The sequence below is a fragment of the Patagioenas fasciata genome, chromosome 5 (assembly GCF_037038585.1).
Source record: "Patagioenas fasciata isolate bPatFas1 chromosome 5, bPatFas1.hap1, whole genome shotgun sequence".
Lineage (NCBI taxonomy): Eukaryota > Metazoa > Chordata > Aves > Columbiformes > Columbidae > Patagioenas > Patagioenas fasciata.
Window position 1 is genome coordinate 29,256,538 of NC_092524.1, and position 24,336 is coordinate 29,280,873.

Genomic DNA, 24,336 nt, shown 5'->3' on the forward strand with positions numbered 1-24,336 from the left:
TGAAAAAGAATAAAAAAGCTTTAATTTACAAATTAAATTAAAAAGAGAGAATAAGGAAGAGGCGCTTGTGCCCTTTCCATAGCCCGCACTTTGTATGGCTCCACCATGGACGGAAATCCTCACACCTGCACAGAGCTGGCTCTTGCAGCCCAGAGTAATGCTAAGGAGAGAAGAGCAGAGACTGCAGCAGCAACTGGCCTGGAGAACCTCCAAGGCCACCAGCAAAATCATCCGGGAGGAAGAAAGGATTAAAAGAAACACCCCAGACACCCTAACAGTTTAGTTCTTGAGAGAAAAGTATTAAATAATTTAAATAGCGTGAGGAAAGCAACTTATCCTCTGCGCTCCAGTGTGTGATAGCAGTGGAACAGTGCCTGGCCAAGCTGCTCCTGGTGCAGGGATCCAGCCACAGTGCTCAGCTACGGGCTTGTCCAGTGTCAACCACACCCTGATTGTCAAAGGCAACATCTGTGCTGCCAAGAGCTGGGGAGGAGCAGGGTGGTCCCCTGCCAGGAATTTCTCCAAGTGTGTGCTGGCCCACAAAGCTGCTGTTCAGCCCATAACGATGGTTCACAGCCCTGCCCCGTGGGGCACTGCCAGCCCCAGGATGGTGCCCATCACTGGCATGGCTGCTTCCAGCCAGGAGGCACAGACCCCTTCCAGGAGCTCACTGTTGGGGACAGCAGACAGCCTGTCCTGCTCTGGGTGACTCCCACACCACCAGTACTGGACCAGTCAGACTAAAGACTTTGCATCCATATGGATGGGGAGTAACAGTGTTTTACCCTGTTAACCAACCAACCTCAATCTGAGCTTGCACCTGGTCTCCACAACTCCTGGTACTCCCTGGCCCCACCTCCCAGGATGCTGAGAAGCTTCCTCTGAGCCTGCTCCACAAAGGATGCCAAAGGATGCTCTGCATCCTCATCTCCCACTGACCAAAGCCCCAGAGTGGTGTGCAGAGGATTGGGACCTGGGACGAGCAAGCAGAAGCAGAGCAGGGTAAGGTAGAGCTCCCAGGACTCTCAAGGAGACAAGTCTCAAGGTGAGATGAGCTAATGAAAGCTGAGAATCCAAACCTGCTAAAACAGGGGAGGGACGAGACCCTCTCCCCTGGCCCCTGGCACAAGGAGGTTCCCTGTAACACAGGAAGGCTGCTGCTCTGAAAAAAAAACCATTGGCCACGCCACAGCAGCTTGACCTGCAGGCACTGCCTGTTCTTGCAGCTGTCATCTCCCATTGGAGCTGTGGGCACCCCATTGCTGGGCTGGAGAGGCTGTGCCACCGGCTTGGGTCCTTCAGGCCAGGCTGCAGTGGTGGGCCAGGGCTCCCACTGTCCCCAGGCATCACAGGCTTCTCTCGGCAGTGAGGTATTTGAGCGCAGCAGCCCCATACCGCCGCGACAGGTCCTGGTGGAACTCCTCGCGCAGCATCTGGAGGCAGCCCCGGTACCCTGCGCTCAGGCGGAACTTGGAGATGTCGAAGCTGGGGGCGTGGGGCATGTGGATCATGAAGGCATTGGGCAGGACCAGCAGCTCATACTCCTGGGGGCAGAGCAGCAGCCCCTACCATCAGCATTGGCTTGGTGGTAGCAACACATCACTGCCCAGCCAAGCGCCCCCCATCACCCAGCCGTGCCTGGAACAGCCCCTCACCCACCTGTGCATCCAGCTCCATGATGTGGGACACCTTGTTCCAGCCGAAGCCCACAAACCTCTGGTCATACTTGGGGCAATCTCGCCTCACTACAACGTAAGGCTCGAAGTCTGGCTGCCACACCACGCGGTACGGCACAGTGGCTGTCCGCCACTTGGCATAGTCAGTTGGGGCATGGCCTTTCGGCCACACATGGTACCTGCAGGGAGAGATGGAAATGGGAGACTGCCTGAGACAGGCAGAGGTCACAGGGGGGCCTCCGAGCCAGCTGCCCCAAAGCCCCAAGGCACACGGGTACAAAACCGGCTCCAGTCCCTACCTGAAGGTGTAGAGAGAGCCCATGTCCAGCATGGAGAGCAGCTCTGCTTTGGATTTGGGGAAGGTCAGGCGGTAGTGCAGGGTCTCAAACGCCGGCACGATGAGAGCTGCCTTCCTATGGGGCAGCTCCAGCTGCTGGATGGAACTCCTGTGGTGGTAGGAAGGGTGTGAGGTCTCCCTCGCTGTGAGCCATGGCCACAGCTCCCTTCCTCAGCCCCTCCAGCCTGCCCACCACTCCAGAAGGGTATTAATGAATTTGGACACTTCAGAGGGGTGCCATGCAGGGGCAGGAGGAACAGGGCACCCCTCACACCCATAGCTGCTGCTTCACCCGCTGGCAACTGACAAAAGCAAGGGCCGGATCCCAAGGTTGAACACAGAGGAAAAAGTTTCTTCATGTTGAGAACTGCTGCCCATGGCATTTCCTGCAAACCCTGGTGCTTGGGGAGCCTGGCAGGCTGAGCAAAAGCCAGCTGCAGAAAGCCTTACCTGAGGTAATCGTAGAGGCCATACATAGGCAGGAAGTCAATGTCTGTCAGAAAGACATATGGCGTCTGCGTGTTGGCCAAGGCCACATTGCGCAGGAGGTTGATGGGGTAGAACTGCCCCTCCTTGTAGACGATGTGGTAGGCGACGTTGCGGCGGGCACTCAGCACCTCTGAGGCCTGGGCGTAGCGCAGGAACTGCTGGGCCTCCGCGTCCGACATGTACAGCGCCAGGCTGATGGGGCCCGCCCAGTGTTTGCAGATGGCCTCCAACATCTGCAACCTGTGAAGCACAGGACACTGCATGAGCAGAAGACCTGGCCTGTGGGAGCTTGGCCAAACCCAGACCTGGGCACCTGCCAGTAGGCTGTGTGCCACCTGAGCACAGTTCTGAGTGAGTGGGAGGAACTGCTGCTCCCAGTTCAGGGTGTTGCTCCTCCCTCCAAAGTGCTGGTGTGAGGGTGAGGAACATGTCTTACAAGATCCCTGGTGGCTCCCAAGCTGTGTAGCCACCCCAGAGGAGTGGAGGTGCAATCTGACTCCACACCAGCCCCACCAGCAAGTACCTGTCCATGGAGAGCTGGGCCACAAGGGTGACATCGGTGGGGTCTGGAAGGGCCAAGAACTCATACTGTAGGAAGAACAGGTGGATGCGGTGCTGCACGAGGTGCTGCCGTCGGAAATCGTAGCAGGGATCGTCCTCATCCAGCTCCTCCAGTGCCTGCTGCAGCTGCAATGCCGTAAAGGTGAGGGAGAGCAGGAGCCCTGCGGGGAGCTGGGGCACCCACATGGGGTCTCTGTCCTCCCCAGGCTCTGGGATCAGTGGCAGAGTCACAATCGCTCTCACCTGGTTGCTGGGTGGGCTGGGGAGACTGGCGCAACCAAAGAGCTCCCGGCGCAGCAGGTTCCCATCATACTCCAGGAAGGTCAGGTAGAGGTTGCGGAAGAACTCCACGTGCTTGTTCTTCACCCGCAGCTTCTTGGGCGAGTTCCAGTGGATCACCTAGGGACAATGGCGTGTCAGCCCATGGAGGGGAAGTCAGCAGCACACAATGCTTCTCAAGTCCCCAGACTCCCCGCTGACTCCTCCAGACCTCCAGTGCATGTGCTGTCCTTCAGGCCCTCCCCAGTCTCCAAGGCAGCAAACCCACCCACCTTGAGATCTGAGACCTCAGTGTAGCACTGCTCTGAGCGGGTGTGATCAGAGAGCTGCACGTTCCAGAAGCAAGGGAGCCGGTACACCAGGGCTGGGTCCTGCTTTATCACCGCATTAAAGATGTCCTAGAAGAGAGGAAGGCGAGTGCACAGGTAGATGAGGAAGACAGCACAGACCCCCATGCCAGCAGAACTACGGGGCTGTAGCAGGGCCATCCACCCCAGCTAAGGGACCATTACCTGATCGGCCAGTGAGGTGGAGAGCATGCTCATGAGCTCCCGCTCTGCTGTCAGCCGCCACATCTGCTCCCAGCTCAGGCGACGCAGCCGGTCGAGCAGGAGCAGGATCACCCCTGGATGCCAGGAGGAAGACACTGGCTCACCCAGGGAGCACCCAGCCACTAAAGAGCTGGAGCACAGCAGCCCACGTGCCTTCAGCCCCTGGGACATGCCACTTCTTGGTGCCCAGCCACACAACCCCAGGATGCTGTAGCAGCCACCTCATACCCACCAGACTCTCCTGCCTCACCTCAGCCTTCCCCAGCCTCCCTGTGCCAAGTGCCACCTCAGCTGGATGCACCATCAGGCTGCAGGGTCCACCCCAGCAGCCCAAGCTCACCCGTGTTGAAGCCACGTCCCAGGGCTGGCCATGGTTTGTGGTTTTTCCAGAGGTTGCCCAAATACCAGTCGCTTTGGTTCTCCACCAGCCCGATCACCTGCTTGTCTGAGGAAAGAGAGGGATGTGGATCTAGGCCAAGCTGCAGGTTCAGAGAGCCCAAGCAAACCCACTGCATTGGTGTTGTGGCAGATGGGGACCACCACCCTGAGGGGACAGTGGGCTCGCAGTGCCTAGGGCCCTGCCAGGGACCCAGCAAGTCCCAGGGGCACCCTGTCCTCACCAGAAAACTTCCCAAAGACAGCCCAGAGCTCAGCAATGTCAGTGGCAAAGGTGATGTCGGTGTCTAAGACGATGACCTTGGAGAGGCTGGAGGGCAGTGCCTTGGTAAGCGTCAGCTTCATCAGTCCATAGATGCCAGAGTAGTGCTTGTTGGGGATCCATGACACCTCCGGCTGCAAGGCAACACGGCCTCAGGGCTGGGGACAACCATGCCCTTCCCCTGCCCGGGCAGGACGGCTGTGTGTGCCCGGCACCTCATGCAGCAGGGCACAACAGAGCTGTGGAGCCAGCGGAGCCTGGAGCATCTTCTTCAGCTGCACCACCAGCAGCCACACACCTCTCTCCCCAGGCCCTTCATACACTTACTGGCTGCATTTCCTTCTCCTTCACTATCACCCTGGCCTGGCTCCTCCTCCAGCCACCAGAACAACCCACACCTGAACCCCAGTGTTTCAGTGCTCAGGGGGGCGCCCAGCTCTTCTGCAGAGGCAGTGCTGCCCCAAGGGGCCTCCCCACCACTCCAGAATGAGCCCCGTGCCCCTCTTCTCAGCTGAACCAGCAACAAATCCAGAAAGGGGAGCAGGTGAACGAGGGACCAGCAGGAAGAGTGTTAATAAACCCCCTCCCACCAGCCCCTCTCTGCTGCTCCCCTTTGCCCTCTGGGCACTGGGTTGGAACATGGCAAAGGGGGGTAAGTGCCTGCCTTCAAGTCATCGGCGTTGTAGAAGCTGACGTGGACGGAAGGGACCATCCAGGACTGGAAGAGCGTCTGGAGGATCTGGTGGGCCACCGAGTCTGTGATGAAGTGGAAGTGGAGGGGGTTTTTCCTGCCAAGGGCAAGCGCAGCAGCACTCAGCACAACGGTGGGAGGAAGAGTACATGGTCCCCATCCCTCCCACCCCTGCCAGGGGAGAAACAACAGTGGATGGAGAAAAATCGGTCATCTTGGGAAAACAAATCCCCCGCTGGCCCTCTAAGCAGTGGCACAAGGGGTAGAGAGAGGCCCTAGCACCCCTCTCCCTCAGCACTGTCCCTCCAGCAGCCTGCAGTAGCTCATCTGGGAACCCCAAACCAGCAGGCCTCTGGCACAGCACCTCCACGTTACCTGTGGAAGAGGATGGATTTCACCAGGGTGACCACATCCCGGCTCGCGTTGTGTCCAGCGCACACTATCGCAACGTGCAGAAGCTGCCCAGAGACAAACAGTGCCTTTGAGACTGGACACCCCACCACCCCTTGCAGAGGGCTGTCAGCTCCTCCATGGGGCAGTGCTATGGGAAGAGACTCCACAACCCAGTCCTTCCCCTGGGGGAGGAGCCCCAGAGAGAGGTGGGAGACACCCAGCTCAGAAATGGGGACCAGGAGCCTGGGTGCCACTCCTCCTGTCTGGCCTCCCTCTCTGGAGAAGCAAGACACCCTCAGCCTCCAACTGCGTACCACTGAGTACCACAGAAAACCAGTACGAGGCCCCAGCATGGCCAGAGCACAGGGCAAGCAGTACCAAGGGGGTCGCACATACTTCCATGCTCAGTCAGGGTCCCAGTCTCCCATCCAAAATCCCCAATCCACCACTCCACTGTGCTGCTGCCGTCACTCACCTCACACTTGTGCACTGTCTGCTGCTTGAGGCAGGCCGTGCCGTTTCTCCTCTCACCCGCAGCGGTGTCCCCATCCTCGGCAGAGGTTCCCCACTGCGGGCTGCCATCGCTGCCCTCCCCCTGCACCTGGCTGAGCTGCAGACGGAGCTGCTGGTTCTCCTCCTCCACCCTGCGCACCCGCGAGGCCAGCGCCTCCCGCTCCATGTCCCGGCTCGGCTGCTCGCCCAGGCAGGGCGGCAGCAGGAGGAAGCGGCCATCTGCGGAGAAGACACGGGGCATGCGATGGGCACAGCAAGGCAGAGCTTAGCCGGGAGGGACCAGGTGTGGATGGTGAGGCTGAGCCCCAACTGAGAGGTCCCATCACTCCCCATGTGTGCTCAGCCAATGTCACAGTTCTGCTCCTCTGACCCTCCAGGATGCCCCTGGAAATGCAGAGCTCAGATATATCTGCAGTGACTTGCATGGCTACAGAGCAAACACCCCAAGGCCTCAACCTCCCCTGCCCACCCCCTGTTGGGGACCATCCCTTGATCTGAAGAGGAGGACCCACTCACATTCGAAGCTGCCCATGAAGAGGTAGAGCCAGGAGAGGAGGACGGCCAGGGTCACAGTGGCAAGCAACAGCTTCAGCTTCACACGCCAGGAGCACAACATGGTGTGCTGGCAGGACAGGGGCAGTGTGGATCAGGTGGGCAGCCCGAGCCTGGCTGGCCCCAGCATCCTAGAGCCTGTGGAAGGATAGGGGAGTGGAGAGTGCAGTGTCAGCAGCAGCCCTGCAGCCCACAGCCCGCTGCCTCTGCGTCCCCCAGCAGAACATCCCGTCTCCTGCTCCCTGCAGGACACCGCCTGGCTGAGCGCAGCAGCAAGACACACGGCCTTCATTTTTTCAGTGACAGCCAGAACCAGTTGAGCCATGCTGGGGGATCTGAACCCCCCCAGGGCCTGCCCAGCTGCCCTGCTGTGGCTGCATGGCGCTTGGGGGCCCTCAGACACAGGAGAAAGAAAGAAGCCCTCCAAGAGGGCCCCTCCAGCTCTGAACCTTGCTCCTTGCCATCCCACAGGCAAGGGGAAAGAACGAAGGGCTCCCCGGAGAGGCAAGAGACCCTGAGGTGGGTGGCAGGGCAGGGTGGTTAATGAAGCCTGCCCTTGAGAGGGAGCACGGGTCCCTCCCCACTGCCTCCAGAGGCTGGAGGGGCTGGGACTGCTCTTGAGCTGCAGCCTCAAGGACACAGCAGGCTGGGGGGTGCACAGCCCCCGCAGAGCCAGGTGAGGAGCTCCCTGGCTCCTTCCCAGGGCTCCTGCCCTCCCGCCAGCAGGCTTGGGGGACCTCCTGCATGCAGGACTGCTGCGGGCCAAACGCCTCCCCAACCGCTCAGAGCCACCTGCCCCCACAAAGTTTGGTGGAAAAATCCTAAACACCTCATGAAACTTGCTTCCTGGCACTGCTGGCTCAACAGGGCAGGTTAGGGCCCCCTGGCCTCACCGCCCCCACTCGCACCACCCGGACTGTGCCGCTTCCATCCCTGGGTGGTGACAGGACATCCCCCACTGGGCACAGCACTGCACTTTGCTCCCGCGCCCCAGACGAGCACAGGGACAGAAAGCCCACCAGCAGAGTCCTGCCTGAGATCCCACCCGGCCCAGGGCAGGCAAAGCCCCCACAAAGTGAGGCAAAGCCCTCACAAAGCAAGGCAACATCAGCCTCTCACCGCAGAGTGCCCTCGCTCCATGCCCCTGCCTGCCCGCCGCAGCTCCATACTGAGCCCCTGCCCTCGGCGCAACATCTGGAGGCTCAACAAAAGCTGCCGTAGGGATGAATGAGACGGATTAGGGTCTGCTCCCCCCTGCACAAATCCCACTGGAGCCCATTGATGTGCAGATGCCCATGGGGCCACCAGCGCCTGGGGGTTGAAATAGGCAGCCTGGGAGGACATCACCCTGAGCAGCCCATGGGGCCCGGGTGAAAACGCCTGCTCATTACATTCATTGCCTGCTGAGGGCAGATGGTAAGCTCACCAGGAGCAAGGGACATGCAACAGCAGATTCAGGCTCTGCAAGGGCTGGGGCAAGGCTAGCCTAAGGGAGCACAGCCACCCTAACCCACTGGGGGATACAGCTGAGCCCCTGTGCAGCCTGCACAGCACGCAAGGGCTGCACTCCCTTTCTTGATGGAGAAGGGGTTCTGCCGGCACCACAGCTCCCCGGCATTGCCCTGCTCTTCCGCTCTATAGAGCAGGCCAAGCACAGGCATGGCAGGGAAGAGGGAGCTGATGCACGGAGCACGCCAGACCCAGGCACCCCTTATCGCTGCCATGGCCATGTGGTGGACCTGGCAAGGTCTCCACACACTGCTGCCAGCCTGTCTCCCTTCCCACAACCTGATCTCCACCACTTCTGCCCAGCCTGGGCATCCCCAAATCTTTGTGTTGAATTTGCTGGAGGAGAGGTGGGGGGTAGTGCAAGATGAGAGATCTCAGCTGGCACCAGGCTCTCTGGGAAGCTGAAGGACAGGAAAGGAACTCTTAACACAAATGAAAAAGGTGGAGGCACACAGCAGCACCCCTCCAGCTCCTGCTTGCCCCTGTGGCAGCTCTGGGGAGTCCTCAGTCCAGGGAACAACACACCGACCCCAGCCTGCATGTGAGCATGCTACCAGGACAGGATGGGACCAGCACTAGGCCAGTTGGCAAAGAGCCTCCCAGAAGCACTCAAGGACTCCAATCAACCCCGGGTAGCACACCCACCCCTCCCACCATCCCTTCTCCCCCTCCTCACCTGGCAGCTCACCTGCCCCCCAGAAGGTGATCTCCTTACCTGCCTTTCCACTTCTCCTCCTCCCCAGGCGCCTCCCCAGCCGGCGGGCAGCCCAGTGCTGCTGCTCCCGCCCGGGTCTGCCGTTCCCGTCCTCCCTTTACTCCTCCCTTCCCGATCTGACACTTCCCCCCCTCCTCCCTGCTCTCAGACCCAAGCTCCTCCGCATGCCCCGCGCTGGCCCCCCTTTCGGAGGAAGAAAGAACAAACAACACAAGAGATTAAATTCGCTTTCTACTTAAGAGCCCCCAGCTCCAGCAGCACGGAGTTGCCCAAAGTAAGGCGGGGAGGAATCCGCCCTCCCTCCAGCCCCTTCCCACTCCTGGGCCTCAAATATCCCTCCTTTGCTGAGATAAGAGAGGCATCAGGATTATTTACCCCCTACCCAGCACCTGCCTCCTCCTTTCTGGAGGCAGGTGCATGAGGCTTTGTCCACACAGATACTCAGGGGACTTTGGAAGGCAACAGAGCCCATGCTGTCTCCCCTCAGCAGGCCGAGGGGCTACATGACCAGCCCAGGATGGTAAGGATGGGGTGCAGTCCTTGCTACCCAGAGAGAGTAGTTATCAGCTGGGTCTGAGCGAGAGCCTCCGAGCTGGACAGGGTGTAAATGCCACTACAGGTGTGAAAAAGGAAGAGCTGCGCCCCAATTTCCCAGGCTTGTTCCAGCCCCAGCAGCCCAGGAGGGCACGGCTCCCCAAAGAGCACAGTGTCCCCCAGACCTGCCCAGCACACCAGGAGCAAACGGGATGGCAGTCGGAGGAGCTGGAGGCCGGGGCTGGGAATGATAACTATGCAGAGACAGGCTCTACCTACAGCTCCCCCCGCACCCGGCCCCAGGGCTGGGGAAAGGCTGCAGGCTCCTGCCCAGGGCCGGCGGGGAAGGAGGTGTCCCCTGCCCTCCTGCCTGCCTTGGCGGGAGCCTGCTGGAGGGTGCCCAGAGCAAGCAGGGTGCGCTGGGAAGAGGCTGCCACCGATAGCAGGCGGAGCGATTAGCATGCAAACTGTCTGCACAGCAATTTAGATGGAACATAAATGGCCCCCCACTCCGTAACCCAAGGGCGAGCTGGGGCAGCAAGCCCCAGCCTGCCTCTCAAAGGCGGAGCAGCGCCTGCAAAGGCAGCCCCCGAGCCTCAGGGCAGGGGCGAGCTGGGTCTCCACCCAGGCAGCACTGAAATCACTGCTCCGGGAGATGCATTTACCTCCCGCTCAGGCAGCTCCTGCTTGTCCTTGCAGAGCCCCGGTTACAACAGGCGCCTCCATAGCGCCTTTCTGCCCAGCCCAGCCCCAGCAGAGATAGGAAACCCCCAGGCTGCCCCACTCCTCCCAGCTCATGGCTCCCCAGAGCAGGAGCCCCCTGCTTTGCTCCCCCACCTGGCCCTGGGGTACATGCAGCTCAGCCCTCAGGACTGTTCTGTCCCAGGCCATGGTATCCATCATCTAACAAGTGCTCCAGCTGAGGCATCCCAGGCAGCATAGGGTTTACCCAGCTCCCGGGGGAAGCCCAGACCTCCTGCCAACAGCACTGCTGCAGGGAAGGAAACTGCCTAGTGCTCCGGTGACCATCACCACCTCCCCGCACGCTTTTCCTGCCCAGTCTTGCTTACCCTATCAAGAGAGGGCCCAGGCCCAGGCCGGGTTCAGGGGGAGCCAACCAGGCGCTCCCAGGTGGGGCAGAAGCAGGCAGGCTAGGGGAACATAGACAAGGTGGAGGTGTTTTAGGACATTCATGGAGGTGGGGAGGCAGGCAAGCAGGAAGGTGGATACACAGCTTCTCCTCCCCCATGAAATGTTAAAGGCATGGAAAGTAAGGTCAAGGCTGGAAGCGGCTCCCAGGCAAGGGGCACAGGGAGTACCATGGCCATGGGACATATGCAAGTGTCCCGGATCTCCAATCCCTGCAGCCACAACGCTCAGCCTCTCTGTCCTCCCTCCTCAGTCTCCTTGCTTGCGCCAGACAAGCGCAGCCAGCAGTAAGATGAGAGGTTTACCAATACTGCTGGTTTGCAGCCCCAGCACAGGGGTGCAGGGCAGAAGTGCTGTTCAAAGCAGGTTATCCTCCCTCCCCCACACTCTCCTCGGGAGCACCCTGCTTCAGCAGGGATCAGGGACACAGCAAATGGGACAGAAAGAGACAGCCAGGTGCCCTCCCTCACTGTGAGAGGCTGATGGCAGACACGGGGGAAGAGACACCAGTCTCTCCTCATGCCTGGACTCTCTGCCTCCAGTGTCAGCAGGGTGATAGCCAGGGGACAGGGAGTGTCAAGCCAGCAGAGCCAGGCAGCTGCACAAACATTGGGTGCACACTCACACCAACCTCTGAGACGTGGGCAGGAGCCCAGGGCTGGCTGCCCACCAGCCACCCCTCCATGCACAAGCAGCCTTTGCTTCTGGGGTGGTATGCCCACCTAGCTTGCCCCAGACCCCCAGAGCTGCCCACAGGCGGGCACCCCGCCCCTCTGAGATTCTCTCTTTTTGTAAGGGCATGGCTCAGCCCAACTGGCCTTCGCTCTCCGTGACTTGGTGACTATCAGGTGAGTAGTTAATGTTTAGGCAGAGCTGGCAGTGGGAGCTTTCCTGTCACATCAGCATGTTCTCCCCCAGCCCTGAAAGCACAGAGGGGAGAAGCCCTGTTTTCTGGCAGTGAGGCCCATGGCAGGGTGGGCATCGTAGCCTGCTGTCACTCATAGAGCTACGGTGCACCCACAGAGGCAATGGCGGGGCACAGCAAGACAGTCTGCAGGTCACGGGGACAGCAGCCCTGAGGGGCACAATGACAGCCTCAGGCTTGCAGCCCCCCAGCCATGTCCCCCAAGCATTACAAGTCCCCGGCCAGGAGAGGAGTGACTTCAGAGCCTAGCTGTAGGTGACAGAAACTGCAAATCCTTCTCTCCCAGGTCTCATTTTTGGAGCTGGGAGAGCAGCAACATTTTAGCTGACCTGCTTAGGCTGCTTCAGCAGGAGCACAACACAGCAGCTTACCGGCTTGCAGGAGGTGAGAAAGGGCCTGAGAGCTGTGGTGAGAGCTACACAGCAAGACGGGAAACCAAGAAAAAGCACCACACTTTTAAGAGAGGCAACTGGGGTTGATCTCTTTCGCCCTTACAAAGAGATGGGAGGGGACAGGCAGGTTCCTCGTTCAGCAGGTCACCTTTAAAGCACGCATCGCAGCACTCATCTGACAAAGTGCCTTACAATTTGGGGTCACCTCCCTGGCCCCCTCCCCAGGGCCGAAACACTGCCACTTGAGGGGGCTGCCCCAGCCGGTGGATACCACACAGGCAGTGCAGAGCAGAGCAACTGCAGGAATTTACAGAGGCGGAATGGAATTTGGCCAGGAGAGCAGGATTAAAACCCCATGCTCCGGATTACCATGCCACCCCTCCCTCCACAGTCTTATGATAAGCAAAAAAATCAAGTAAGAATTTCATCTTCATATTTCCCTGGAAAGAGCAACCTGTGGTAAAAACAGTCTCCATATTGTAGAGATGGGATCAAGCAGCAGCAGCAGAGTCAGATACCAGTACATGAGCTGTAAAACAAGGAAGTATCCCCATCTCCCCACTGCCCCCAGTACCACCAAGCTGCAGAGAAAATCCCAGAAAGGTGAAGATCTTCCTGGGTCAGCAGTCAGCTGTGCCTCAGTTATGGCTCATTCTTGTGCATCTCAGGCCCATAAGATCATCAGTAAGTAGGATTCTACTGCTCTAAGAGTTCAGGTTTTTCTTCTGCAAAGGTCACACTTAAAAGCCATCTTCTCTGACAGAAGCACAGCACTTTGGGAAGAGGAACTAACAGCCTCTGAAGGGTGTTAGTGGAAGCTCTGAGCTTGGCTGAAGGAGGGACTTTCATCACCAGACTGTTTTCTCATTTCCAGATGAAACAAGCAAGTTCAGGCTGGGTCTGACACGGAAGCATGCCTCACCACTTACCTCTCCGTGTCTGAAACCCCAGGAATGCATCAGGGAGCAACTCTTGGCAGGGACTCCAGTCACAAGGCCCTGCTAGATACAGTCCACTTCTGCAGGGCAGCACTGCAGTCAGTCTCCCTGCCCACGACCGGGCACTGGGTTCAGCTGTGCGGGGCAGGCTGGGGAGGCTGGTACCACAGCAGAGTGTGCAAGCTTTGTGTAGGAGGCTTAAGTCTACCAGACATCCTGCAATGCTTACAAGTTGGGCAGCTGCATCTTGTCACAACTCTCAGGCAAGGCAAGAGGGGGTGACCCAGCTAGCAGCCCCACAGTGTGGCTCTGGAGCAGACCACCTTCCCCCAGCACTCAGCCAGCTCTGTGCCCCGCATGCCAGGCACAGGATGAAGGAGCATCCCACATGTCCATGCTGGTCATGGTTTTCCCACCGAGCCCCTGCTTCTGTACAGCCTGCTGGAGTACACCAGCCCTGCTCCAAACTGGCACCTGGAGAGGCATCCCCACTGCTTCCCTCCCGCCATGAGACCCTGCCATGTGCTGCTGAGACCCCCCCAACAAGCTCACAGAGGAGATACCTAGTTCAACATATTGCTTCCAGCTTTACCTTCCTGGACTACAAGTTGTTTGATACCAGAAGGATAATCAGCAGGTGAAGTATTGCCACTGACCAGCCTTTTTCTGGGCCTGACAGAACATAAGCCTGACTCAGGACAGCTGCCCTGACACTATCACAGAGGCTACAGAGTCCTGGATCAAATCTCTTCCACACAGCTAGGCACAGGAGAGACCAAGTCTGGGCACTGTACAGGAGCACTACAAGGGGCAGGAGGCCCCCGTCTGCCTCTTGAAAAAGAAGAGGAACAGGATTTGGGCTGATCTCCAGCTCCCTTCCCTCTGTCAGGATTAGGTTTCTAATATCTGCATTTTTGCTGACATCTGTGCTGCAGCCAATGGCCAGCTCCAAATGCGTTAGGTTCACTGTGTCCCGGTCTCCGGATGTGCTCTGGGCATCAATACCTGTTCACCCCTGCTGTTTCCTGATGCTTCCACTGCCGCAGGCCTGCAGCAGTTCCCAGGGTCAGAGCTAAGAGGCAACAGCAGGGTCAGCAGCCTGGAGCTCCTGCTCCTTCCCACAGCAGTCTGCAGCAAGCCCTCTGCCAGCTCCAGCACTGCCATCAGCACGGCTGGAGCACGCAGCCGGTGCCATGCCCTGTACAGCACAGGGGTGGGAATTTAACCCTGTGAACTAACCATGTCTTAAGTTTCCAGATAGCAGTGCCCATGGGTAGGGACTGACAGGAGATTCCTGTCTGTTCTCCCCCTGCCAAATCTCCTTGCCCCACTGAAACACTCTTGAACAACCTATATCTGGTGGGACAAGGGGGACCATATCCCAGTGCACCTTGACCAGACCTAACAAGCTTGTGGAGTCTGCACTAATCTCATATAAATTAATTAGTTTAATCACAGCAAAAAAAGGAGGCAAAGGGACTCCAACAACCCCGGACCAGCACTCTGCCTGCAGAAGTCCACAAGAAGCACCCCACCATCCTCCCCACCACCTCTGGGAAGGCGCCAGGTCATGGCTCCGAGCCAGGCCCCCAGGTGCCCGCCGAGCATTGTCAGCAGCAGAGCTGGGTAAGTGGTTTCAACTGAATAGTTACTGATTGAAAACTGCAGTTTCCAGACAGCTTGGACCTATTTGCTACTTCATGACAAGTTCTGGACAAGAACAAAAAGCTTTGTTTTCTAAGCAAAGTCTCATTTTGCATTGTTTTGTTTGAAATTGAGCTGCATTACGTTTAAGAGAAAAGATAAAGGGTCTCTCAAACTCGGCTGTGTTGATTTTTTTTCCTCCAGCATTTCATTTTGGGCACTAAATCAAGCAATTAATTATTTGTTCAGCTCTGCTCTCCAGACAAGCTGCGAGCATCACGAGCCAAAGCAGCAGCGCTAAGGAGGGTGTTGGTGTTTTCTGTGCTGCAGGCTCTGTGCAGACCTCAGCTCCAGCTCCCTCGAGGCCAGCAAGCACTCGCCAGAGCAAGGAGAGCACGGCCCTGTGCGAGGGATGGCAGGTGCTCCACTGAAAAGGCAGCCACCCACCCTAGTGGGCAGCGGTTCAGGACACAGAACGAAGAGGTCACAGCTGCTGCTATGAAGGACATACTAGGAGCAGGGCTTCGCATGCAAACTGCCCTCCACAGTGCAAGCACATCACACAGAGGTCCCTTGCTAGTCCTGCCAGTACATGGCACCAGAGCAACTCTTCCAGATGCCATTTCTCCCAGTGGCAAACTCTACTCTGGCAGCCTCAGCAGTGCCAGGCACACACACGGGGCATCTGACGAGGAAAGGCAATCCCTTCACTGCCCTGTAGGAAAAGCAGCTGTGCCACGGAAGGCTGATGTTCACCCAGAGGCAGAGCTCACAGATGCAGCCTGGTGCCTCTTCCACCAGGGACTGGCCCAAACTGGGAGCTCTGCTCAAGCAGCCGCTCCCATGTCTTCCTTGCCCAGAGCTATTCCTGGCACTGGTGCCCTCAGTGCCCAAGCAACGCTGAAAGCAGAGCTCAACCACAGAGGAACGGAACAACTGCACTATAAATAGCAAATGAGAATGGCTCAGGACAGACTCTAAAAAACTCAAGCAGCAATAGTGTCATCCACTCAGGGTGCCCTGGGCATTTTTTAAGACCTGAAGTGATAGTGCAGCTACAGAGAGGCTTACACATTGCAAATAGGCTCTGAGAACATGTGGAGGAAAAACTGCTGGCTGGGCTAAGAGACTGCAAACATATCTGCAAAAACACACATGGGGCATTTCGCAAACTGGAAATGAGGTAAAAATGGAGGGGAAGTGGATCCCAGAGGGGAGGCAGTTCCCAAATCCAGGAGGTGGAAAGGAGAATGTTCCCAACACCCAAACTCCTCACTGACCATTCCCAGCACTCCTACACTCCTGCTGCTCCTTGTGCTCCCATCTCTGGGGCTTCTCACGCTGCTGAGCTAAACCCTAAACTCCCACACTGAAGGACAAAGACAGGGAAGAGACAGCATACCTCAACTCAGACGCTAAGCAGCAGATGAGTGGCTCAAGACAAAAGCTCATGTCTTCTGCAATCCACAGCAACCTCTGTGCAGCACGCAGATTGCCACAGGAGTGGGACAAGAGGTATCAGAGCTCAGCCCAGCCTGTGACCATCAGGGTCAAGTTCTCCTCCTACCTCCAGGAAGAGTCTATCCTTCCCACCACACCCGTCCTCCCTACTCCCTCTTCCCTGCTGGTGTTTCCATCTGTAACAGCAAAAACTCTACCTTACCCTTCACACTGACAGCATATGTCCTATAAAGGGATCTCAGCCTCCACAGATGAGGACAGGCCAGGCCCCACGCAGCACTACTAGGCACCAGCCTCCTTCCCTCAGCTGGGAGCCCCACGCTTTCAGCAGGACTGCAGCTCTGCTCCCTTGGGTGCACACTGGGGACCAGAGTGCAAGGCAGGCAAGTGGGAACTTGGGGAGAGGTGTGGACACACAGGGAAGGCTCAAGACCTGAAATGAATCACCCACACGTGCACACACACGTACAGGGAAGCAGCTCCTTCCTCTGACAGAAAAAAAGGGGTTTTTTGGTCAGAACGGGAATACAGCACTCAAAAAACTGAGAACCAAGACACCAAACCCTTGCTTTATTGCTCCTGAAGCACCAAAACCAGCCAGGACAAAAGAAGTGAAGATGGTCAATGCTGACTACAAACCCACCTTGAGAATTTCAGAAGCCAGCGGCTTCCTTCCCTCCTTCCCCATGGCTCTCCTGTACCTCCCTTGCCCTTCTTCCTCTGCACAGAAAGCGAGAGGCAGAAGTCTCAAGTCTGGCTGAGTTTCCATTCTGTGCAAAGCAGCTCAATAACAGACTGGGCAGGATGTGAGCACCCGTTGAGGAAGAGGATTAGTAACCCCCTAATCTGCACATTTTGGAGTCTAAGCACTTTACTGTACTCTCTAATTAAACCACAGAGTGCAGAGATTGCCAGAAGGGGGAGAACATGGAAGAAGAAGGAAAGGAAACAGAGGCTGTGGCTTAAAGGCTGTTCCTTGTGGCTTAAATGCATGGGATGTCATTGGGTAGGGATGTATTTCACCTCAAGTGATTTATGCTGGGGCTGCCGAGCATCCTGTTGCCTGTCCTGATCCAATCTGCAGCAGGAGGAAGAGGAACCTGTGCAATGGCCTGAGGACAGCTGAGGAGGGAGCAAGGAGCTCCACCAGACAGAGTGAAGCTTTACCTGCAGCAGCCTCACCTGGCCAGCCACGACTCCCCTGCCTCCTGGGAAACAATACAAGAGCTAGGCTGCCTTTTCTCCTCTCCCAGACCTGCCTGCACAGAAGGGCTCTGTTCAAGCACTTATCTGGCTCCAGGCTGGGGAGGGGCCAGTACTGCCCTGGCACCAAGCAAGACCTTGATCTCTGCGCCAGGCTCCTTTGGTGCTGCCCAACCAGGGAGCCTTTCCTGGCACAGGTAAAGATGGAAACCCTTTATCACAGCCCATGGCAAACAAAACAGTTTGAACAAAGGCCCGTTTACCTCAAGCTCTGTTCAGGCCTATGTGCCTGTGCAGCATGCAGAGGGGACAGCCTTGCTCAGGAAGCAATCCAGTCAAGTGGGGACAGGAGCCCCCTGGGCTGCAACACGCCACGGTGCACAGTATGGGGAGCAGGGCAGCTGGTGTCTGGGAACAGGAGTGCCGGGGAAGGGCCTCACCTCACAAAATGCTCTGCCTCATCAGACTGAAGCAGGGGGTGCATGTGTGCAGGGGCAGCCTGTCAATCCAGTGTCCATCTCTTCCCTCACTCCTATTCTTTAGAATTCCTCGCTTCTGTTTGCTTTGTTTCAGCCCTCAATGAACAGGAAGAAAAGGGAAGGAGCCTTGACAAATCCGATCAAGGCGCAGACATGCTGAGGCTCTCTCCTGCTGACATGCCAAGCCCTGCACTAATGAGGGGCAGAGGAGAGAGAGGCAGCCACTGAGAACAGTGGTCTCACAGAAACATCGGTGCAAGGGACAGAGGGAAAAGAAGCTGCTAGGGCAGAACAATGCCAGCACAAACCCGCTGCCTTCAGAAGGGGATCTTCCCATTTCCCCTGGAAGCTTGTTCCAGCTCCCAGACACCTACTGCCCCCCTACACTAGAAACAGGCAACAGACCATCGTAACAGTTGGGGAGAAGGATACAAACATGCACGTTCAAGGGAAGTTCAAGTGAAACAGCCACAGAGATGAGACCACACTTTGTTCCACAGATTCATGTGGGGAATCTGGTCTTTACCTCCAGAGAACCGGGCCACAGGGGCTTACAAGTGCCAGTTTTGTTTCCAGAACCTCCCCACAAGTCCTAAATATCCACATGCCCAGCAGAGAGGAAACCCACAGAGCCATGACCTTCTGCCATGCCATTATCCCCAGTTTACCAATTTGGGTACAGAAGCACTAAGACAGGAGGGGAGCAGGCACATGTAAACTGTCTACTTAACAAGCAAGATAACTAACCTTTGGAGTCTGCCAATTGTTGCAGGGGTACCAGGAACAGCTGGAGAAGCTGGCAGGGCCTGGCAGCTGCTGCGAGTACCGCCTTTTAACCACGGATGGTCAATTTGAAAGGCACATAACACATCTCAGCTGTACTTGAGGGTTTTGGAGCCTGCTGTCACCTGAAACCCAAAAGACAAACAGTCACGTGAAGAGCTACTGTGTAAGAATGCTGTGGGGACAGGCCCCTGCACAGCCGAGAGCGTCATAGATCAGCAGCACCCAACGCCTTGGTTCTGTCCCTTTCCTCCAGTCTGTTACAATGCACAGTCCAGTGTCACCCAAGGCTACCCAGACACCCCACAAGAGAATATCTGCATGTTTCTAGTCCCAGATCATGGCACTGTCCTGTAGCACATTCCCCATCCACACAAGGAGGACGCTGCCAGCACTTCTGGGGCCACGTGTACAGCCACAGCCACCAGGCTCCATCGCAACACACGTGAGTCATCACACTGACTCTTCAGCAGGACAAGGAGCTGGGGGAGGGAAGCAAGTTCTCTGGCCCCCTCCCAAACATGATAGCAGCAGCATTTAGCTTCTGAGGCAATGAAGGGATTAATTATCATGTCCAGTAACCTGAGACTCTGCGACATATCCTGGGCAGTCCCAGTAGGGGAGTTGAGAGAGTCTATCCATATAGATGCACAACAAGGAGAGAGAAGGGATAAAGGCAGAGAAAAGAGAACGTAGGCAAAAACCACCACACAACTTGCACTGCAGAGAGCAGAGCAGCCTGCACATGTCACTTGTTCTCAAAGAAGGAGGAGATCCTCCTCCTCTGCTGGGATGCTGCCAGGAAATCCCTTTCCTCCAGCTCCCATGGAGCTGGGCACCCACACCCTACAACAGCAGGCTGGAATGAATGAGCCAGTCTCCCAGGAGGCTACAGGAATTATCACCTCCTCACTGGGAGAAAGCCCAAACCTGAAGCACAGAGACACACAGTTGGGGTAAAGGAATCAAAGAGGAACTAGGAGTTTCGATTTAAAACCTCTCCATCCACACGTCATTGCTTCAAGATGCAGGAGGAACAGAACCTTCAAAGCAGGTAAAACCTACCAAAACCATCTTTCTGGTCTGCCCCACCTGCTTTAAAACGCCAAACAGAGAAGTAAGTGTGCAGTGTGCTGGGCACCAGCCACACCACAGCAAACCCCAGGTCAGCCTGGCACAGCACAACATAAAACAAGGGAGATATCAATCCCAACAACGGCTAGAGATAAGAAATACTTTACAACAGCTGTTCACCTGAACAGTGAAACCCACCAAGTCCAGTGAAGAAGTACAGCACTACAACTGTCCAGCAAAACCTTCCTCCAGCAACAAAGCCTGACACTACTTCTGCTTTGTGAGTCTCCCACAGTATCTAGCTACCAGGCAGCAGCCAGTGAGAGAGGACAACTATGGACAGGAGGACACACATCAGTAAACAGACATCTACCCCCTCCATCAGCCCTGCTCTGCTCAGCCTGATCTGTCAGCTCCCACTTCAGATTAGAGAGGTCTAAGCAGGGAACCTCGAAGATGGATACTTCTGGAGCAGGGGGAACTGGATATGAACCAGAGTGCCAAATCCACCCAGCACACATCACCTTTGCAGTCACAACCCTCCCTCTGGTGCTACCAGAGCCCTGCATTTACAGGGAGTAGTTCAGCAGGTAAAAGCCAAGTCCCTAACACCCACCTGGAACAGAAAGCAGAAGATCAAGTAGTTTCAATTGCAAAGAGCTGGAAGACCAAAGGCACCTTCAGCAGAGCTAATCATGAGTGGGGAGAGCCAGGCACGTGCCTGCCACACACCGCAGCGCTGCCCAATGGCATCTGCCACAGCACGGCCACCAGCGTCACTGGGAAAGCAAACTGGCCATGCGCAATGGCAAGAGATAACTCTCCAGGATGAAGCCCACATCCACTGGCCACAACCCAGCCACCAGCAGCTACTTACACAGCACCACGCACAGGGCCTGCAAGAGCTGCAGCATGGTGGGACAGATCTCCAGGTCTGCCGCCTTGTGCAGGTGCGGCCAGGGGAGCTAGGCTGAGGCTAAAAAGCAGATCAGCAACCACAAGCAGTTGCCCTGCTCACCCAAAAGCAGCTGCAGCACGTCCTCTCCTTCAGAATCCAGCTGCATCTCTCCCTTGGAGTGTTTCCATTAACACAGGCCACCGGAGAACTGCATGTCCAGAAGATTTTTCCAACTGCATCACATGGTTATTAAAAGATATCTCCTCTCCCTCTCAGCCTTTAGCACAGGCAGATTCAGGATATTATAGGAGAGACGTTGCATGTTGCACATTGCTAATGAATCAGGGAAGGGAGTTATCCAAGTAACAGCCTGGGGTTCTAAATGCTTTTCTGGAAAAGGCATCTGGAGGCAGGAGGCAGTCACTATCTCACAGCAGGGCTCTGCACATTTTGCCAGGAAGCCAAAAAAAGAGTCTCCATCCTGAGATGCCAAGTCTCAGCTAAGCTGGGAAGGGCAGGGGCACCCTGACAGAGAATGGCAACAAAAAGCCTTCAAGTCAAAATGGTCATTAAAAGGCCCCTTAAGCTTGTTTAACCTGGGTTTCCCTTCCCTTCAGACTACCACTTCAAGCAATAGACCTGTCAGCAGCACTTGAGGATCTCAAGGACTACACCACCAACATCCTCTGCCCACCAGTGCCTTTCCAGTTCCCAGGAGGGCTGTTGGAGATCAGAGGTGTGAGCTGCCAGCACCAGAAATGCCATGCTCAGAGCTTGGTGTGCTTGTCTCCTGATTTGGATGGAGATTTGGAGCTCTCCTGAAAGGTGTTAGCCTCCAGTGAGATACTGTGAGTGAATCAGGCCTCCCATTCTAGGCAGGGCTCATGTGTCAGGGACTAAAATACTCCCTCGATGTGCCTCTGTCTACAGGTTATTTGGAGAAAGTCACAATATATCCCTAGCTATCCCAAAGGATTGGCTGAGCTCACTCGGCAGCAAAGAAAATAGACAGGCACACCACAATGTAGGCAGGAAGGGATGCTCCAAGGAGAGAGGGCCAGAAAGGCCATCTCATCCCACACCAGGACTTCTCCTTTCCAACCACAGCTGGAAAGGTCCACATCCCAGACCTTACATTGCCAGGCTCCTTCTCTCACAGTGGAAGGACAGAAGGAAAACTGCCAACCTCCCAAGACACAGCCATGCTTCGATATATCATGTCTATTCTCATCCTGCTTCCCAGCTCTAACACTAACAAGTGCTGTAAGAATATGTCCTCATCTACCCCAGCACCCTGCAAGGTATGGGCTTACTTAGCATGAACTGCCTCAGACCCACGGCAGTGCCTCGCCTGGGGTCGGGCTCCCCAGAAATGGTTTGGTCTTGCAGATTTGAGCAAAGAGCAAGAGGCTGGCAGATAAGCAAGCTGAACCTCAGCACCATACCCACTGATGGGCTGGCAGATAATTTGCTTTTTTTGGTGTGCTTCTTTTCGTGACATTAATGCTGAGACTGCACCCCTCATCGTTGCAGCATACGAACTATTTGGCCTCAGTTACTGCCAGCGGATTTCCAGTAAGCACAAGCCCTCAGCACCCAGACTGACAGTAAGTGCTAAGAAAGGAGCTGCTCAGAGAGCTTTCTGGGTACAGCTGAGAGAGAAACAAGCCCCCCAGCCCAGCCTTTCACCTCCTACCCACCCCCCCGTCACTGTGGGCACCATAAGCCAAGGCAATTTAAGTCTTGCCCAATCTCCTGGGCTTTCTGCTGCCCCTCCTATAGTGCTCCCTTGCAGCATATTTACCATAAAAAGGCAGCATGATGCTACTCAAACTGTCCTCCAAACTCGGTCACTGCAGGACAGAGATGAACAGAAAGGGGGACAGGACAGACAGCGGGTGGGAGGGAGGCCAGGGACAATGGATGAAGAGGAAACATCTGCCAAAAAGCTTTTTGCTGAGGGAGAGAACTTCACTATCTGGCTATGCTCTTCAGAGTAGCCCAAGTACTTTGTGCATCAAGCTTCACCTCTGACTGAAGACAAGGTGTCTTTGGCAGTCTCCTAGGCAGCTGGCTCTCAGATTGCTGTCTGGCAGAGTCGGAGCTTCTCCTTGAAGGAGAGCAGCTCCAGCAGTCTGCACTGGATATGCCCCTAGAGTCACCTACCCCCAGCAAGCTGCTCTCCAGACCTCTGTCACACAGGCTTCAGGTGCTACCTCACCCACCTTGATACTTACACTTAGCAGCTCAGCCACCATGAAATTCAGAGGAGCTTACAAGTAGCACTGAGTGTGAATGGGAAGTTGGGTCTAATCCATGCAATTTGGATTAAAAAGGTTTATTTAGTGTCAGACTGTTTGCCAGCAGTATCTCGTGCCCTTTTTGAACCCAGCCTGCTGGAAAGAAAAACCCTCAGGGCAAGGGGGGAAGAAGAAGAGAGATCAAAAGGATAAAGTGCTGGCCCATGCAACTGTAATTCTTGCAGAGGAAGCTGCAGGCACACACTGCGTCCATTGTGTGGAGGTAACTGGACAGGAGGAAGGAGAGGCAGCTTGGCAGAGCTCTGTTTGCACTTGGGAGACCTGCGAGAGGCCATGAAATACCCTCCTCACCCACCCCACGCACCTTCAGAGGTGTGGCAAGGAGGCGTGCAGCTGTACCCATGTGCACCTCGGCCGATCTTTGCACTGCAAGGTGTGCTGAGGGCCAGGCCCAGCTCCGGGAGCAGCATACAGCCGGGAGGGGATGGCCGGGCTGCCTCTGCACAGGGTAGCCCTCCCAGCAGAGCAGAAGACAGAGCCGGAGCACGGTCTGTGCAGCCCAGCACCGCTCGGCGCGGTAGGGAGGGTCTGTGGGACCAAACGCAGGTTTGAGCCCCCTCCTGCAACAGGCTGGAGCCTCCCACCTGTAAGCCGGGGATTATGCTTAGATACAGTAAAGCCTAGAGCGTGGCTGTGGCTGTGCAAGTCCCGTGCATGCTCCGGGAAAGAGCCGGGACGCGGGGACAGCACAGCCCGCTCTCCTCCCAGCGCTCCCTCCTGCGAACCCCCGACCCCGGGCAAGGAGAGGCGCTGCCACGCAAGGTCACATAACACCGCGGGATCGGCAGGTCCCCGTCCCCAAGCGCCCCCCAGCCTGTTCCAGCCCCTACCCGCGGTTCGCAGACCCTCGGGGCAGCAGCTCCTCCTGCCCGCACCCGGGCATGGTGCATTCAGCCTCCGAAAGGAGCAGGGCTGCCCCTGCCCGCTCGGTCACACCTTGCGCTTCCCGGAATAAAGCCCTCGCCAGGGGCAAAGAGGTGACTCCCGGGGAGCGACCCAAACACGGTCCCCAGGTGCCCATCAGAGCAGCCCCCCCGGGGGCAGGGGGGCACAGGCTGTCCGGTCGGAACAGCAGCTCCGGTACGTCGGTCCCCGCCGGGTGAAGATGTGGCAGCCGCCGCTCCAGACGCACACGCTCCCTCCCCATCACCACCAGGAACTTTTTACCGGCGCCGCCATAGGAACCAGCAGCTCGCCCGAGCGATCCCGGGGCGGCCAGTACCGCCACCCCGCCGCCAGCAGCCTCACCAGGCACGGCGCTGCCCGCCTCCTAGGCCCACGCGTGGGCCGAGCCCCGCCTCGTTGCAGCGCCCGAGGAACGTTTCTCTCCCGGAGCTCCCCAAAACTGACCCGCACCCCGGCTCCTCACCCTGCAGCAGCCGCGTCCCCCTTCGGGACAGCTATGGCCCCAGGGCCCCTCACAGGCCGGCACTCTAGCCCGCACAGAAGCCGGTGACCGTCAGCTCCCACATCCCCAGCCCGCCCCGTACCTGCCCAGCCGCCACTGCCGCTGCTCCGGCCCTTTAACCCCCGGCCCCGCCGCCCATCAGCCGCTCGGCGCTCGGCCGCCGCGCCTAGCCCGCTCCACTCGCCTCGGCCGGGCTGGGCGGG

The 24,336-nt window shown here is 57.1% G+C and overlaps 1 protein-coding gene across 4 annotated transcripts; it reads right to left on the minus strand.

Annotated features, from left to right (window-relative positions):
* Positions 1–24,325, minus strand: LARGE2 (LARGE xylosyl- and glucuronyltransferase 2). Of its 4 annotated transcripts, none has more exons than XM_065839942.2 (16): positions 24,216–24,325; positions 18,397–18,557; positions 6,665–6,838; positions 6,111–6,367; positions 5,618–5,700; positions 5,216–5,339; positions 4,514–4,685; positions 4,234–4,338; positions 3,855–3,967; positions 3,615–3,740; positions 3,307–3,462; positions 3,026–3,189; positions 2,464–2,742; positions 1,976–2,122; positions 1,660–1,855; positions 1–1,544 (listed from the first exon to the last, which is right to left on the minus strand). In XM_065839942.2, the coding sequence occupies exons 3-16, from the start codon at positions 6,762–6,764 to the stop codon at positions 1,347–1,349; spliced, it is 2,220 nt and encodes a 739-aa protein (XP_065696014.1). In that variant the 5' UTR covers positions 6,765–6,838; positions 18,397–18,557; positions 24,216–24,325; the 3' UTR covers positions 1–1,346. The 4 variants fall into 4 exon arrangements, with proteins under 4 accessions (XP_065696014.1, XP_065696015.1, XP_065696016.1 ...); XM_065839943.2 differs by lacking the exon at positions 24,216–24,325 and adding an exon at positions 24,095–24,170; XM_065839944.2 differs by lacking the exon at positions 18,397–18,557.
* Positions 24,326–24,336: the final 11 nt, after the last annotated feature.